Source organism: Mauremys reevesii, linkage group 2 (genome assembly GCF_016161935.1).
Source record: "Mauremys reevesii isolate NIE-2019 linkage group 2, ASM1616193v1, whole genome shotgun sequence".
NCBI classification, from domain to species: Eukaryota; Metazoa; Chordata; order Testudines; family Geoemydidae; genus Mauremys; species Mauremys reevesii.
Genome location: NC_052624.1, coordinates 227,786,660 through 227,802,522, shown reverse-complemented (window position 1 = coordinate 227,802,522; position 15,863 = coordinate 227,786,660). Strand labels below are relative to the sequence as shown.

The window sequence follows — 15,863 nt, the reverse complement described above, 5'->3', positions numbered from 1 at the left end:
CATTTAGAGTGTTAATTTTGTTTTTTTAATTGTGAATGAAAATGGACAGAAGTTTTCAAAGCTGCTGAATACCTGCAGCTCATGCTGGCTTCAATAGCATTTGTGAAACCTTAGTGCTTCTGAATCTAAGGCTCCTTATATACAGGTGGCTAATTATAGATGTTAGGGGACTACCCTTAGGCATGCAGGTCTAAAAACTTTTGGCTTTTCTCTTCCTTCCTCCTCCTCCTCCTCCTCCTCCATCCGAGACTAACCTTTTCTGGTGAAGATTGTGTGTGAGAGTGCAAGTAGGGGTGTTTCTTGTATTTTCTCAAAGATGCTTGATTTAAAAAATACAAATAGGTTAGAGTATCACCAAACTTAATGGTGTGCAGTTGCATTGCAGAAGTCTAATTAGTTAATGCTTGTAAATTGTTTTCAACATACAAAATGACTTTAGGATCTTAGAGGGAAAGGGAGGAAATACAGTAACTTACCCCAACCTACGAAGTTCCAAAAACCTACTTGTAGGGAGAAGGAAATGAGCCAAAGCTGACGAGATTGATAAAGGTGTGGTGGCTAACTTTTTTTTTTTTAAAGGCAAGGACAGGATCAATTATAGACCAATGTGGTTCTAACTCTTAAACTTGGGGTTATTTGTGTTTTTAAAGTCTTTATGGGAGTGTGCCTGGTTTGAGGACTAATCTCACCTCAGTAGCTGGGTGGGTGCCCCCGAAGACTCCCTTTTGGTATCATCAAAGGAAATCAGCCTAACTGCTGAAAAGAGAAGTTATTTAAGCTGCTATGTGGCAGTGGGGGATCAGTTATGGGGACCCCCCCCCTACCAGCCTGGGAAAAATATAGGGAAGGATCAAGCATCCATTCCCAAAGTCAAATAGTAATTGTGGGCAAGAGTGGTATGTATGTATGTATGTATCTGCCGTTCTGTGACAGGTTATTGGCACTGAATTTGAAAGGGTTTTGTAGTCAGTCTGTTAAACTCTTTAGCTTTGCCTTGACCAAAAAAGTGGCAGAGTGTAGTTACCATGTGCTAGCTAAGCCTGACCAGAATGCAGCTCATTTTTTGGTCAAGACAAAGCATTTGGGTACTGCCTTTGTGGCCTTGGGAGGGGCCATGAGGACATAAAGCGCACGTGCAGTGCTCTAATGGTTTACTGTTGTAGTAAAAAAAAAAAGTCTCTGGCTTTTTGTGCACAAGGCAACAACATACTGAGTATAATACATATCTGCATCCAGATCTTGAAGAACAAGTACAGAATGAGTAAGTAACTTTTTCATAATGGAAAGAGCTCAACTATAATAGTGGCTAGGAAGCTCAGTGATTGAATCTTTTCCACTTTGGAATAACCTGTGTAATGCTAATCATCTATAGTTCATTATTTAGTTTTACATTTGGCATTAGTCAAAACTATTGCTGTTTGTTACGAAAATGGTCTGGAAAACTGTCTATAAACATAATCTTTAGCAAAGTTGTTTTTTAAAACTGTTTCAGAATCGTTCGGATTTTCAGTGCCAGCATCGCTGGCAGAAGGTTCTAAACCCAGAATTGATTAAAGGACCCTGGACTAAAGAAGAGGATCAGAGGGTAATGGAACCTATTTCACATTGTGCTTGGTTATTTTTTGACTGTAGCAAAAGCATATCAAGACTTCTTTCTGTGTTGTCTCCTCCCTACCCCAATTACTATGGTTTTGTTGGATTCTCAGATCCCAGATGACACATACTAGATTGAATTGGCCTCATTAGCACTACAAAAAGTAATTTTCCCTCTGTTGATATTCACCCCTTCTTGTCAACTGTTGGGAATAGGAAACTTCCACCTTGATTGAATTGGCCCCGTTAACACTGTCCTCGCACTTGGTAAGGCAACTCCCATCTCTTCATGTGCTGTAATATATATACCTGCCTGCTGTATTTTTCACTCCATGCGTCTGATGAAGTGGGTTTTAGCCCACGAAAGCTTATGCCCAAATACATTTGTTAGTGTCTAAGGTGCTACAAGGACTCCTCGTTGTTTTTGTACATACTAGCTAGTTCACTATGTTACGCTGGGTATATGCCACTGCCCTGGATGACATAAAATGTGAGGCCTGCTCAGGAGTTTATCATTTCCCCATGCTAGTTGAACAGCTTCTCTAACTCATTGAGTAGAAGGAGCCCTCTGTGTTTGGAACTGACATTCATAGGCCATAACCTGGCCTGTCTTACACCTTGTGCTCCCCAAGACCACCAGACTTAACAGGTGACCTGCCCTGATGGGGGAAAATGGATTTGTATGCTCTTGCGAAAGACACTTATAAGACTTAAAAAAATAATGAAAACAAAACCCTTCCCTTTTTCTGCCTGTCACATATAGTATTAATATAGTATTAATTCACATCTTGTCTGTTTTTATGTGAAAACAGAACCACTGGAAAACTAAGAGGACTGACATAACAGATACCAAACAAGTGAAACCTGAGTGAGAGTGGAAACAATTTTTATTCAAACTGTTTAAAACCTATAAGTGTTCAAAAAGAAAAAATACCATTTTTAAACAGTTGAAATAAAAAATCATCCCCTCCTCGTAGGGCTTTACTTAATATCTCATTTGGTGGTGATCTCAGTTCTTCAGTTACATATAGGCTTCTAGGAAAAACAGAGAAGACCTTTCATTAGTAATATGTAAAACAAGCAGCGTGCACACACACTTCTTTATAAGAAGTATAGAATTTTAGAATTGTAGGACTGGAAGAGACCTTTTAGAAGTATTATCTAGACCAGTGGTTCTCAACCAGGGGGCTGCAGCCCTCTGTGGGCCCACGAGCCCTTTCAAGGGGGCCGCGGAGCCCCACAGCTGAAACCTGGTGCCGCAAGCCCCAGTACTGAAGCCAGGAATGGCATACATGGCTGAAGCTGGTGGCGGTGTCCTCTTTCTCCCCCCTCCCCTCAAAAGCCAGGAGCGGCGTGCGGGCTGAAGCTGGTGGCGGTGTCCCCCCGCAAGCCGGGAGCGGTGCATGGGGCTGAAGCTGGTGGTGGTCCCCCCTTCCTCCCTCCAATGACGGAGACTCCACAACCTCTCTAAGCAATTTATTCCAGTGCTTAACTACCCTGACATTAAGTTTTTCCTTAAGTCCAACCTAAACCGCCCTTGCTGCAATTTAAGCTCATTGCTTCTTGTCCTATCCTTGGATGTTAATGAGAAGAAGTTACTTTCCTCTTCCATGGAACAACCATTTATATACTTGAAAACTGTTATGACCCCTCCTGGAGTCTTTTCTTCTCCAGACTAAACAAACCATTTTTTTTTTCAATTTTCTCTCAGGGTCCTGTTGTCTAGGCCTTTCATCATTTAATCAAGTAATTTAAGTATTTCCCAGCACCAGTGCATCAGTTGGCAGAAATCTAACTTGGTCAGCATATATTTTTCTACAGCTAATATTACCTTCACAACATAGTCTTCTTTAACTTTTGAAGCAGGAGTTTATACATAATTCTTTGAAACCAGGATTCCTGCCAATGACTTTTGAAAGCACCATGACTGTTTGTCTCTATAGGCCTTCTCTAATCCTTAACTTAATTTTTTTTTAAGAAATCAGTTTTATTATTCATCTTTTGAGATGTTAATTTCACAAATGCTCTTTAATAGGATTTCAAATCTAATTTTTCAAACATACTAAATTGTCTATCATTGCTACTGTTTGATTTGTGTTCCAGGTTATTGAATTAGTTCAGAAGTATGGTCCAAAACGCTGGTCTTTAATTGCAAAACACCTAAAAGGGAGAATAGGCAAGCAGTGCAGAGAGAGATGGCATAACCACCTCAATCCTGAGGTAAAGAAATCTTCATGGACAGAAGAAGAGGACAGAATAATCTATGAAGCTCACAAGCGTTTGGGAAACAGATGGGCTGAAATTGCAAAACTTCTTCCTGGAAGGTGCTTTTCAACGTTTTTGTATTAAATGTAAGAGTATGAAAGCCAGTTGTTACAAGGTCTTTCCAAAATACCATTACAATAGTTACATGGAATCTAAATGTAAACAAATTAAAAAAAAATCCACGGAAACCTAATTGTCTTCCTATGGACTTTTGTGGTGGTTGCCAAAATTTAAGTTCTGCTTAAAAAAACCCCAAAGCTTATGTCTTCTAGTTAAAGATCAAACTCGTGATTAAGCAATGTTTTCTTGTTTGTTGCCAGACCCACAAAAACATTAACATCTGGAGTAATGTGAACTTCCTTCATTTATATTGTTCAAATGCCAACACTGTTAACTGTTTTACTAATAAATACAATACTCATCACATCCTGATTTTTCCATCTGTTTTTAAGGACATTGCAGGGCAAAATGTTACTAGAATATGTGTGTATTCTGATATCCAAAAATGTGGTTAAATGTGATGGGGGTACATTTTGGCTTTTCACTGAAGACACATGCCCCCAAAACACCCAATCCTAAACAAACTTTGAAAAAGATCTTGGGCAAGCTTACTGTAATTAGTGTTTTAAACATTGAAGTGCAATTTCTAATCTTTCCAGTTTTTTTTATTTACTTTTATCCACAGGTTAGCTAACTTGTGACAAATTCAGAGTCAGATTGTGAGCCCCTTACTCACTGCTAAATTGTATGAGTAGCTCAGTTGAAGTCAGTGGGACTTCTTATGTAACTGCTCAACAGTGTGAGTAAAGAGCTTTCTAACTCAATTTGTTACAGGTTTTGAAATGAATTCTCCAAAAATCTGTAGATGCGCTCCCTTTTTAAATTTAAATCCTTACTCTTACTCTGCAAGTAGTCTAATGAACTTCAGTAGGACTGAAGAGCAGGGTATTCATCTTGAGTAGTGGTGCAAGAATTTGGCCTCCATATGTGGTAGTTAGCTGAGAAGGTCTTTAATGAATTTGTGGGTGATTCTAATTTATTTTTAAAGAAATTCTAGATCCAAAAGTAATTGTGCAAAGTTCTGCAGGAATTAAATGGTGGGTTTTTTAAACAACTTTATATTTGATAAAGCTAGAGGTGAAAACAGTATGGTCATATAGCGTATCCAGCTGTTGAGGTATCCAGTCAAGAAAAAGATGTTCCTCACCAGTTAGGGAAGTGGTGAAATGTATGTGATAAGTTTAAAAAAAAAAAAATGATCGGTGTAATTTATGAAGTTTGCAATGTGGTAAATTGTGTAATCTACCTAATTAAAAATTTATTCCTGAAATAATTTGGTTTCCATATCTTCCTACTATATGACTTTGTTTTAGGACAGACAATTCAATAAAAAATCATTGGAATTCCACTATGCGAAGAAAAGTGGAACAGGAAGGATACTTACAAGATGGAATCAAGACTGAACAGCCTTGTTCATCAAAACTTCAACACAAACCTTGTGCCACTGTAGAACACTTACAAACCCAGAGTCAGTTTTACATACCTGTTCAGGCACAAGTAAGTTTTTTTTAAATGTACATACAAAAATTCATTCATTGCACTGTATATTTCTTCTATACTGTTGGCATATTATAAAATATAAGTTGGTCTCTGAAGAGACCACCTGTCAACTTAATTTTGACCTAAATTATGTTTTGTAAAAGGAAACATAAAAACCTAGTACTATTAGAACTGTTTCCATGGTATGTTTTAAATTCAGTAGGGTAGTTTTCTAAATAATTTCCTAGCAGTGTTCCCCAGTCAAACCCTGCAATTCTAAAAGCTTGAAAGTGCAAATGTCTTCCTTCATTTTTGTTTTCATGCTGAAAAAGTACTTCAAAGTAGAAACTCAGACTGGATTTTAAATTGTAGCAAGTTTTAGTAAGATGTTTAAAACATTTTTTTCAACTGAATGTCACTTTGAAATTTGCACTGCAGTCACATTTTAGTCTTCTACTCAAGCTAAAATCAGGCTACATAGTTTAGCAATTTATTCCAGTTTCAAAATTATTTATCAAGTTTGAAAATAGACAATCTGTAAAATAAAAGATCATTTAATATGTCAGTTTTCAGCTGTCTAGTAATTTAAGTTTTCTAAACTCTCTAATTAAAACTATACTATTTTCTAAAATTTGAATCAGTCTCTAAAGTTCTTTATAATGTGCAAAGATAATTTTTTGAATTCTTTTAGATTCCAGGTTACCAGTATGTGTCATCAGAAGGCAGCTGTATAGAACATGTTTCAACTTCTTCAAACTTGATTCAGGTAATTTTCATTGGCTATTGTAAATGAAATGAGATTAGAGTTTGACTTATTCTGTCTCATTTCTTAGCCTGATAACACAAGGATTCTGTTGTTTATTTTTAAAGTTGGAAGTCATCACATTTTTTTAATTGAAGGCCTTGACTGTTCAGCTAAATCTGTCGCCATGCAGAACCCTATTGACTTAAGGGGACGCTGTACAGGAGCAGGGGTCTTCCTGCATAGATCCAGTTGCAGGATTGGCTCCTAAGATTGTATTTGTGCCCTTTTGCAACAGCTTTTTTAAGAAACTTTACAGGATCATAGTACTGTACTGAGAAATGAAAGGAGTCCCCATCCCCTTCAAGTGCAGGCTGCAGCTGCTCATCAGAGGATGCCTGTGTTTATTTCTGATATATGAAAATGTGATCAACTAATTCAGATCTGCTACTAATTAAATCCTTTGGTTTAACTTCTGTCCCTGACTATGTGCATAGCTCCCATTAAATTTAGCCAAAGGCTGTGTTTTGCTTTTTATGTGTGCAGCACATGTATTACTGTAGACCTAAGCAATTGAAAGATTCATCTAAAATGTGTTAAGCCCATGCAGTAAATAAATCAGTCATCTTATTTTATTCATATAATTTTTCTCACCTCTTCTGGGTAATCCAAACCTTTGTCAATCTTCACAAATATTGAAGCATTGAGGTGAACTGCATAGCAAAACCAAAAGTTTTATGTTGGATGTATTGGTATTCAGAGCAGAAATACGTTTGAATTAACTTACTTCCTTTGTGAAATGCTCATGATACACTCGGTACCATCATAAATATTGTGCGCTGCAAGGAGCCTTCTGTTTGTGAGATGGTATTCTGGGATATTGTTAGTGGACTAGGAAATGGCAGAAAATGCATACATTTGGAAAAACTAAGCTAAATAAACTAACTTTTTTGTACGGCATGCTCCTCTCACAGTTAGATAGGCATGGATTTCTGTGAATGCCTTTAACTTAACTGTGATTTTTGCTATGTCGTTCATCTTTAAATAAAATTGTCCATTCCTCCTTCCTGCCACCCTTGGTGTGGATGCAAATCATGATTGAATGGCCTAGGATAGCCTTGAAAGAAGCAGGCCACACTGTTAACCCACTCACGATATTACTCTCTCTCTCTCTCTCGATATCTAGATAGATAGATATAAAAGAGAGAGAGAGAGATTAAAAATGCTGCCGCCTTTTAAGACACTTCTTAAACTCTGACTTAGTAACTATATTTGAAACTTATCATTTACAATTTAATTCCTGCAGAACCATATTGACCATGATTTTAAAAACTTGTCTAAGCTATACTTATTTCTCAAAAAACTTCCCTGTTTTTGTTACAATCAGTCCACTTCCACTGGTGGGAGCACTAGTGTAGACAACACCAGCAACTGTCAGTGTTTGAAACCCATGTCATGCAGATCTATTTTGAGTAGGGTTAGCCACACAGGTGCTTAAAATCTGGAGTGTGCTCTATACTTCTGTTTCCCCGGGTACTTCCACTAGAGCTAGAACTGGGGAATTTGTCACAGAAGCCTAGTATAGCATGCTGAATGTTCACAAACAGTACTAAAACTAATTAGAGCTAGCATGATTTCTGCATGCATAGGTTGAGAATCAGACACATTTGTCTGTGCTGGGCACTGAAGTTGTGCCAAAACCGTGCAATTGACAACCTTATTCTAAAATCATTGTCAAGCATGGCTTTGTAGCTTACATAGTTCTGCTCCCAGCATGTGCAGGATGTAAGAAAGTAGAAGCCTAGCTAGTAAAGGGAAGCCTTACATTTATTCTGTTATATTAACAGCTTCTATCCTGTTTTCTAATACCCCTTTCAGCATCCATTTGTTGATGATGATCCTGATAAAGAAAAGAAAATAAAGGAACTTGAGTTGCTCCTTATGTCAGCTGAGAATGAAATCAGAAGAAAGCGAGTATCATCTGTAAGGATTGTGCATTTGTATAAATACATGCATTGGCTTTACACCAAGATTGATCAGCAGTTCGTTAATGGATGCTAGTAATTCTATAATAGCTTTAATATGCTCTTCCAAAACTGATCAAACTTGGTGTATGTGTAGGACTTTAATTTGGGGAATGTACATTATTTTTCTTTTAACATGGTGTTTTTTAACTTGAGGTAAATACTGTAGTATAGTCAAGTGCTTTTTTCGTAATCCTAGAGAGAAAGATGACTTTTAGAATGGTAATTTCACCTGCTACTGGTTTCACTCAGCCCTTATTTGAGATCCACTCCAGCAACACTTCATGTACTGAGTAATTGTGTTACTTTCGAAGGGGTAACCATGTGAATAAGGGCTGCAAAATTTTGTTGGTTTAAGAACAGCCCGGAATTGAAAGTACTTATTTCCATAGATAAGCCATTTAGTTGATCAACATAGATAATGAAAAATGTTTTTCAATATTTTGCTATATCTGATTTTTCTACCATTGACTCTCAGAAAAGATAGCAAAGGAGACCTATGGTTAGAGCACTACCAAATTCATGGTCTGTTTTGGTTAATTTCATGGTCATAGGATTTTTAAAATTGTAAATTTCATGATTTCAGATATTTAAATCTGAAATTTCATGGTGTTGTAACTAGCGGTCCTGACACAAAAGAGGATTGTAGGGGGGCGATCACCAGGTTATTGTAGGGGAGTGGGTTTGCGGTATTACCACTCTTACTTCTGTGCTGCTGCTAGTGGCAGTGCTACATTCAGAGCTGGGCGGCTGGAGAGCAGTGGCTTCTGGCCAGAAGCCCAGCTCTGAATGCAGTGCACTGCAGAAGTAAGGATAGCATGGTATGATACTGTCACCCTTACTTCTGAACTGCTGCCTTCAGAGCTGGGCCCTCAGCCAGCAGTTGCCACTTTCCAGCCATCCAGCTCTGATGGCAGCAACACAGAAGTAAGGCTGGGATATTATGGTATTGTCATCCTTAAATCTGTGCTGCTGCTGGTCTTTGGCCACCCAGCACTGAAGGCAGTGCAGATGTAAGGGTGGCAATACTGTGATTTCCCCCACGCAACCCCTTTCTGGGTCAGGACCCCCAGTTTGAGAAACGCTGGTCTCCCACATGAAATCTGTGTAGTATAGAGCAGGGGTCTCAAACTCAATTTATCTTAAGGCTAGTGCCAGTCCTCGAATCCTCCCAATGGGCCAATAATGTCATTCATGCCACCCAGAACCTGCTTCCCCCCCACCCCAAACTCCGCTCCCCACATGCCTACAGCTCTGGGAGGAGGTTTGGGGTAGGGGATTGGGATGCAGGGTGCAGGCTCTGGGAGGGAGTTTGGTGGTGGTGGGAGGGAGTATGTGGGGAGGGGGTGGGGGTGCAGACTCTTGGAGGGGGTCACGGGGTGTGGCGCTTACCTAGGGCTCTGGGGCAGGGCGGGGGGCCTCCACACACTGCTGCCCCCAGGCACTGCCACCACAGCTTCCCATTGGCTGCAGGAGCGTTCAGGGTGGGGGCAGCGCACGGTGGCACAGTCCTGCCCCGCCCCGGGGCCACAGAGAGGGGCCAGCAGCCAAGTGGAGCGAGTGCGCAGGAAGCTGCTCAGCTCTGCTGTGCTGCCAGTGGTGGGTGTGGCCCTGGGACATTTTAAATCGCCTGGGGAATGCGCGGGGGGGAGGGGGAGAAGAGCGCCCGGGGCGGCAGGTGGGGCCAAAGGAGAGACCCGTCCCCAAAATTGTTGGAGCCCTGCGGTCCACATTGCGGCGGTTCTCAGGCTGCAGATGGCCCGTGGGCCAGGACTTTGAGACTCCTGGTATAGAGTAAAAGTATACAAAAGACTAGATTTCACAGGTGAGACCAGTTTTCACAGTCCGTGACACGTTTTTCATAGCTGTGAATTTGGTAGGGCCCTACCTGTGGTCCAGTAGAACGTTAGTGTCCTCTGCAGTTCCTACCTGTATATACAATCCGAAACACCACAGGGTTCATAAAGGGATATTTATTTTAAAAAATACTTTCACCTGCCATGCAGACTTTAATGATCTATAAAGGGGAAGTGAGTAGTGAAGCAGCAAAATTTGCAGGAGACAAAGTTATTTAAGTTAGTCAGGACCAGCGAGGACTGTGAGGAACTTCAGGAAAGACTGAAACAATCTACGTGAGTGGCAACACAATTACATATGAAATTCAGAGTCAATAAATGCATAAAAAAAACAGGAGTACTTGTGGCACCTTAAAGACTAACAAATTTATTTAATAAATTTGTTAGTCTTTAAGGTGCCACAAGTACTCCTGTTTTTTTTGCGGATACAGACTAACACAGCTGCTACTCTGAAATAAATGCATAGTAATGCACATTGGAGGTGAAAAGAGAAGAGTAACGAGAATGATCAAGGGCCTGGAAACACTATCGTGAAAAGAGATTTAAAAGTTGGGGATTGTTTACCTTAGAAAGGAGACAGATAAGAGGGAGGGGACATGATGCAAGTATGCAAAATAATGAATGGCATATATAAAGGTAAATCAGGAACTTCTGTTGTCCGTCTCCACACAAGAACAAGGGGAAATTAAAAGGTGGTAAATTCAAAACTCATAAGAAAATACTTTTTTCACACAACACTTATTTTGACTATAGAGCTTGTTGCCACAGGATGATGTTGGTGCCAAGAAATTAGCAAGTTTGGAAAAGGGAATGGATGCTAATGTGGATATCAAATATCCAGAGTTGTCATTTAATGATGAATTTTGGAAGGAATATGAAACCTCTAATGGAGACCCTGATGATAGCTATCTTTGAGGTCCAGGGGGTAACAGCAGACTGTCCCATATCTGCCTACTGTGGGATTCTTCCTCTTTCTTCCTCAGACATGTGGTACTGGCAACTGTCAGAGATAGGATACTGGACTAGATGGACTCTGGTCCGATCCAGTATGATAATTCCAATATCTCTTCATACGCATTGTGTTATAATGGTGCATGAGAAGCTGGAAATGAAGTAGTCTATAAACAAAATAACATCACTTTATTAGTCAGTAATGAAACAAAATAGCATAATCAGTAAAGAGTAAAGTCAACTTTAAAATAGAAAATTTTTAAGAATGAAATATTTTAACCTGAAAATGTGTCTTTGAACTATTATGTAGATGACATTGATAATGTCTTAATGTTCAGGAGAGTGGGGAAGCTTACATCACCAGTGACTTTCAATGTGAGCAATAGGGAACCATATATAAATATATATGAAATAGAATTTCAGTCATAGTAATGAGTAGAGGACAAAGGAATAAATGTAAGAGAAGGGGAATGTTGAATGTGTCCTGTAAATTTAAGGGAAATAATGTATTTGCATTACTTCAAAAAGTAAGTTGGCTGGGGAAAGATAGGGAGATCATTGAGCTGAATAAGACTGTTGTAGAGTACATCCACTGGAGAATGGTAAAAGTTCATTCTGAAACAAAATATTACTATACAATGTGTCCATAATAGTATGTTTATGAAACTTGCCCCAAAATCATGTTTGATTTATTTTCTATTTCTAATTTGAATAAAACGTCAACACATTTCTATTGTACTACTAGCAAACTGGAAGTTTCTCTAGCTGGTCTGGAAGCTTCATCATGGAAGATAGCATGTCTAATACTCTAAATAGCCTTGAGGAACAAACAAGTGAGTTTTACAGTATGGATGAGGCCCAGGGCACATCTGCACAGCAGAATTCACCCACCAAGTACCTAGCTGTGGAGGCGAATGCAGTGTTGTCATCTCTACAGACCATTCCAGAATTTGCAGAGACACTAGAGCTTATTGAATCTGTAAGTTGGTATGTGTGATTCTCTAGTTTTCAATAAAGATGCAATGCATTTATATTTGGGTATGTTCATATTTTCAAAGTACATATGTAAAATGTTTGAAATTACTTCATACAGTACCGATAGGTATAGTTTCACTACTGTTGATTGCTTTGCTTTGTTGGAAGTCATGAGTGAATTGTACTGAAAACAAACTATATAAAATTATCTGGTTGTGTAAGAGAGGTAGGGGAAATATTTAATCCAGAGTGTAATGCCTTAGTTACAAGCTTGATATAACTGAGTTACATTGACATTTTTTACTGAAATGCCAGAAGCTGGGGTAGCTGGTTGTTATAACCAAACAACCAATCTTAATTGTATCAAGCTACTTCTCTCTGGACTGTAAATGTATGCCTAAATTAGATTGTGTATGATTGGGGTGAGTGATGAATATATTTTTGAAGCTTTTAAAATGTGAGAATTAATACTCAATATATAACGTCTCTGAATGCTTGCAGTGAATTATAACTGGTTTTGAAAGCTCATATATAGAATGCAATATAATGAGAGAAACTGTTGCTGACTTGAAATATTCCAGACAGGAACTTTGCGATCTACAACTTCCACTTGGAACATTTCAGATACTCACATTTTAGCTAAATCTTTGCTTATGTCCAAGCCTGAGTGTCTTGTATTCTTACATTGTAGGATCCAGTAGCATGGAGCGATGTCACCAGCTTTGACCTTTCTGAGGCTGCTAATTCCCCTGTCAAACCTGCTCCAGTAACATTGAGGATTCAACACAATGAAGGGGCTATGGAGTGCCAGTTTAATGTCAGTGTTGTTCTTGATGGCAAAAAAAATAGTTGTAGCAGTGGAGAAGAAGAGATTCTTTCAACATCTCCTTCCATAGCCAAGTTCAGCACTCCACCAGCTATCCTAAGGAAGAAAAAAAGATTGCGAGTTGGACAGTCACCAGTCAATGAGCTGAATGATGGGTCATATAATGATGCTGTCAATGTTGCACTAAAACAAACACCTGTAAAAACACTACCCTTTTCCCCATCGCAGGTATGATTTTTTTTTAATACAGCTAGAAAGCTAGGTTTGCAATGAATCGACACAAATTACGGGATTTTTTGAATAATACATTCAATTAAGGTACAAGGTATTAGGAAACAGCTTAGAATGTGTTAAAGGATTGGCCGAATTTAAGGGAGAGCTTTAATATGGAAGAAACGGGTTCTTTTAAAAATGATGAAATTGGTTACCTGATTTCCTTTCTGGGACTGATCTCTACTGCAGCTTGACAATTGGGCTTCAGTTTTCTTCTTGCACATACTGGAGGTTCTTCAGATTTGACTGTGTAGCTACAGGGCCTTGCCACATTCTGTGAAATTTTGTTTTTCATTTATTTATTTTTTAAAGAAAATTCAGATTGAGGTTTCTCTAGTAAATTCAGCTCATATTGTGGGGATAGAGGCATATAACTTTTCAAACAAGTTGTTAGAGATTTTCAATTGAAATCACGTGGGAAATTGTTATTTTTATTGCTCAGCATAATTTAAGAGTTCATGTTTTGTAAGTTGGCTTAGTTTTTCTTTTAGTTTTTCAACACATGCTCCGGAAATGAACAATTTAATCTTGAAAATCCTGCATTTACATCAACTCCAATCTGTGGGCAGAAAGTCCTTATTACAACTCCTCTCCACAAGGAAATGACACCAAAAGACCAAAAGGAAAATGCAGGGTAGGTTGACACTAAAGATCAGATGCTGAAATAAAAGCAAGATTCTGAGACTATGCAAAGCCAATTTAGCTGTATATGCAACTATTAATATTTTTAAAAGGAAGTTTAAATATTTGCATGCAAACATACATCAGCCTTGTTTTTCTTTGATTTCCCAAGAAGTGACTTTAATTTTAATTTTCCCTTAATCTTTTTAATATTGTACTAAATGAAAATTAGTTAAGATGTACTTGGGGCAAATGCACAGTGATGTATTTCTTGATTGATTTTTGTGTGTCTATGTATTTCATTGTGTAAAGAAGTAAACCGAATATCTAATTTTGATGAATTTGTCATATATGTTTAACTCTATCAGGAATCATGAAATGTTAAAATACATATGAACATTTTTCTCTGCTTGGATAGTTTTAGAACGCCAACAATTAGAAGATCTTTACTGGGTACCACACCAAGGACTCCAACTCCTTTTAAGAATGCTCTAGCTGCTCAGGAGAAAAAATATGGCCCTCTCAAAATTGTGGTATGTGATCTCTTTGCCTGTTTGTTAATGTTTCTCTTAAGTGAGTCTGAATGCCCTCACTATACAAAATACTGACTTACAAAGTGAGCCTTAATGTGAACATTTAAAAAAAGTTAGTAAAATTATTAGTGTCGTTGAAAGGTGTAGCACTTTCCAATGCTGGAAGATAGTCTTCTGTTTATCCACAGGACAGTTACGGCATGGGGCAGCAACAGTGCAGGCTTCCCCTTTCTGCCCCACCAGTATGCTCCATTCATTTTTTGAAGGGACCATCTCCAGAGGGTAAAAGATTCAGATCCCACGCTCATTCAATTTATATCCTCTAAGGGCTTGTCTACACTATCGCTTAAGTCGAGATATCTTACGTCACTCAGGGATGTGAAAAAACCACCCCCCTGAGTGGAGTCTACACTGTGCTATGTCAGTGGGAGACGCTTTCCCATTGACATAGCTTCTGCCTCTCGTTGAGGTGTAGTAATTATGTTGATGGGAGTGTGCTTTCCTTTTGATGTAGAGCATCTTCATAAGCTGCACTACATCAGTGCCGCTACAGTGCAGTAGTGAAGACAAGTCCTAAGAATACCAACAAGGGTAGACTTAAGCATTTTCTTTGTTTTCTTGAATCACTATTTATTAATCAATTCTCATGCATATAGCTTGAAATTACGCATGTGGTAATGCCATGATCTAAAAATATTTTGATTGCTGTCTTTATTTTTGAATCAAACCATGTTTTCTGGGCCAGAGGGTAAGACAATGGAGACTTTCTGAGCTGGTGCAGATGAAAGTGTGGGTGACTGTCACTTTTTGACACTTAAAAACCAAGTTAGTCCTGGCTAAACTGGTGCAATTTCTAGTCAGTGGTAATTCAGGCCCTTCACACTGAGACTGAATTTGGTCCTTAAGGTTCTGCTCTCTGACCCAAGCATAGTCTATCACTGCACTATGGTGCTCTCAATAAATATTTTTTGGTGGTGATTAATATTTAGAAGTGGAGTGTCTTTCATCCTTAGTTGTATGTTCTTAAAATAAAATCTGGAGTATTCTGGGAAAAGGGAGCTTTCATGAAATGTACAACTGAGTCATATATCTTTATATAAAACATCAGTGTGTTTGCTTTGATTCTTCTGGCTTTTGTGGGTAACTTCTTGCCATTGTGACCATATTAGAGCTTTACACCTATGCTCAAACTAAGTCTGCTCATTTTAGCTTTGCCTCTTCCTGCTGAATTGCTTGCTGGTGCACAGGAATCTTCTGAATTTAGTTGATTTTAGGGCTGTCAATTAATTGCAGTTAATCATGTGAGTTAACTCAAAAAAATCGCAGTTTTAATCATACTGTTAAACAACAGAATACCAATTGAAATGTATTAAATATTTTGGATGTTTATCTACATTTTCAAATATATTGATTTCAATTACAACACAATACAAAGTGTACAGTGCACACTTTATCTTTTTATTACAAATATTTGCACTGTAAAAATGATAAAAGAAATATTTTTCAATTCACCTAATACAAGTACCATAGTTCAGTCTCTTTATCCTGAAAGCACAAATTACAAATGTAGATTTTTTTTTGTTACGTAACTGCACTCAAAAACAAAACAATTAAACTTTCGAGCCTACAAGTCCACTCAGTTCTACTTCTTGTTTAGCCAATCGC

General features: G+C 38.4%; 1 protein-coding gene across 1 annotated transcript in view; it reads left to right on the top strand.

The window, feature by feature from the left end:
- Positions 1-15,863, top strand: part of MYBL1 (MYB proto-oncogene like 1) — a 36,625-nt gene that overhangs the window by 12,604 nt on the left and 8,158 nt on the right. Inside the window, exons 4-12 of the mRNA XM_039526660.1 lie at positions 1,493-1,585; positions 3,697-3,917; positions 5,232-5,415; positions 6,089-6,163; positions 8,018-8,122; positions 11,716-11,949; positions 12,637-12,999; positions 13,536-13,678; positions 14,084-14,198. Coding sequence (XP_039382594.1) covers positions 1,493-1,585; positions 3,697-3,917; positions 5,232-5,415; positions 6,089-6,163; positions 8,018-8,122; positions 11,716-11,949; positions 12,637-12,999; positions 13,536-13,678; positions 14,084-14,198 — 1,533 coding nt within the window. The remainder of the gene's footprint in view (positions 1-1,492; positions 1,586-3,696; positions 3,918-5,231; positions 5,416-6,088; positions 6,164-8,017; positions 8,123-11,715; positions 11,950-12,636; positions 13,000-13,535; positions 13,679-14,083; positions 14,199-15,863) is intronic.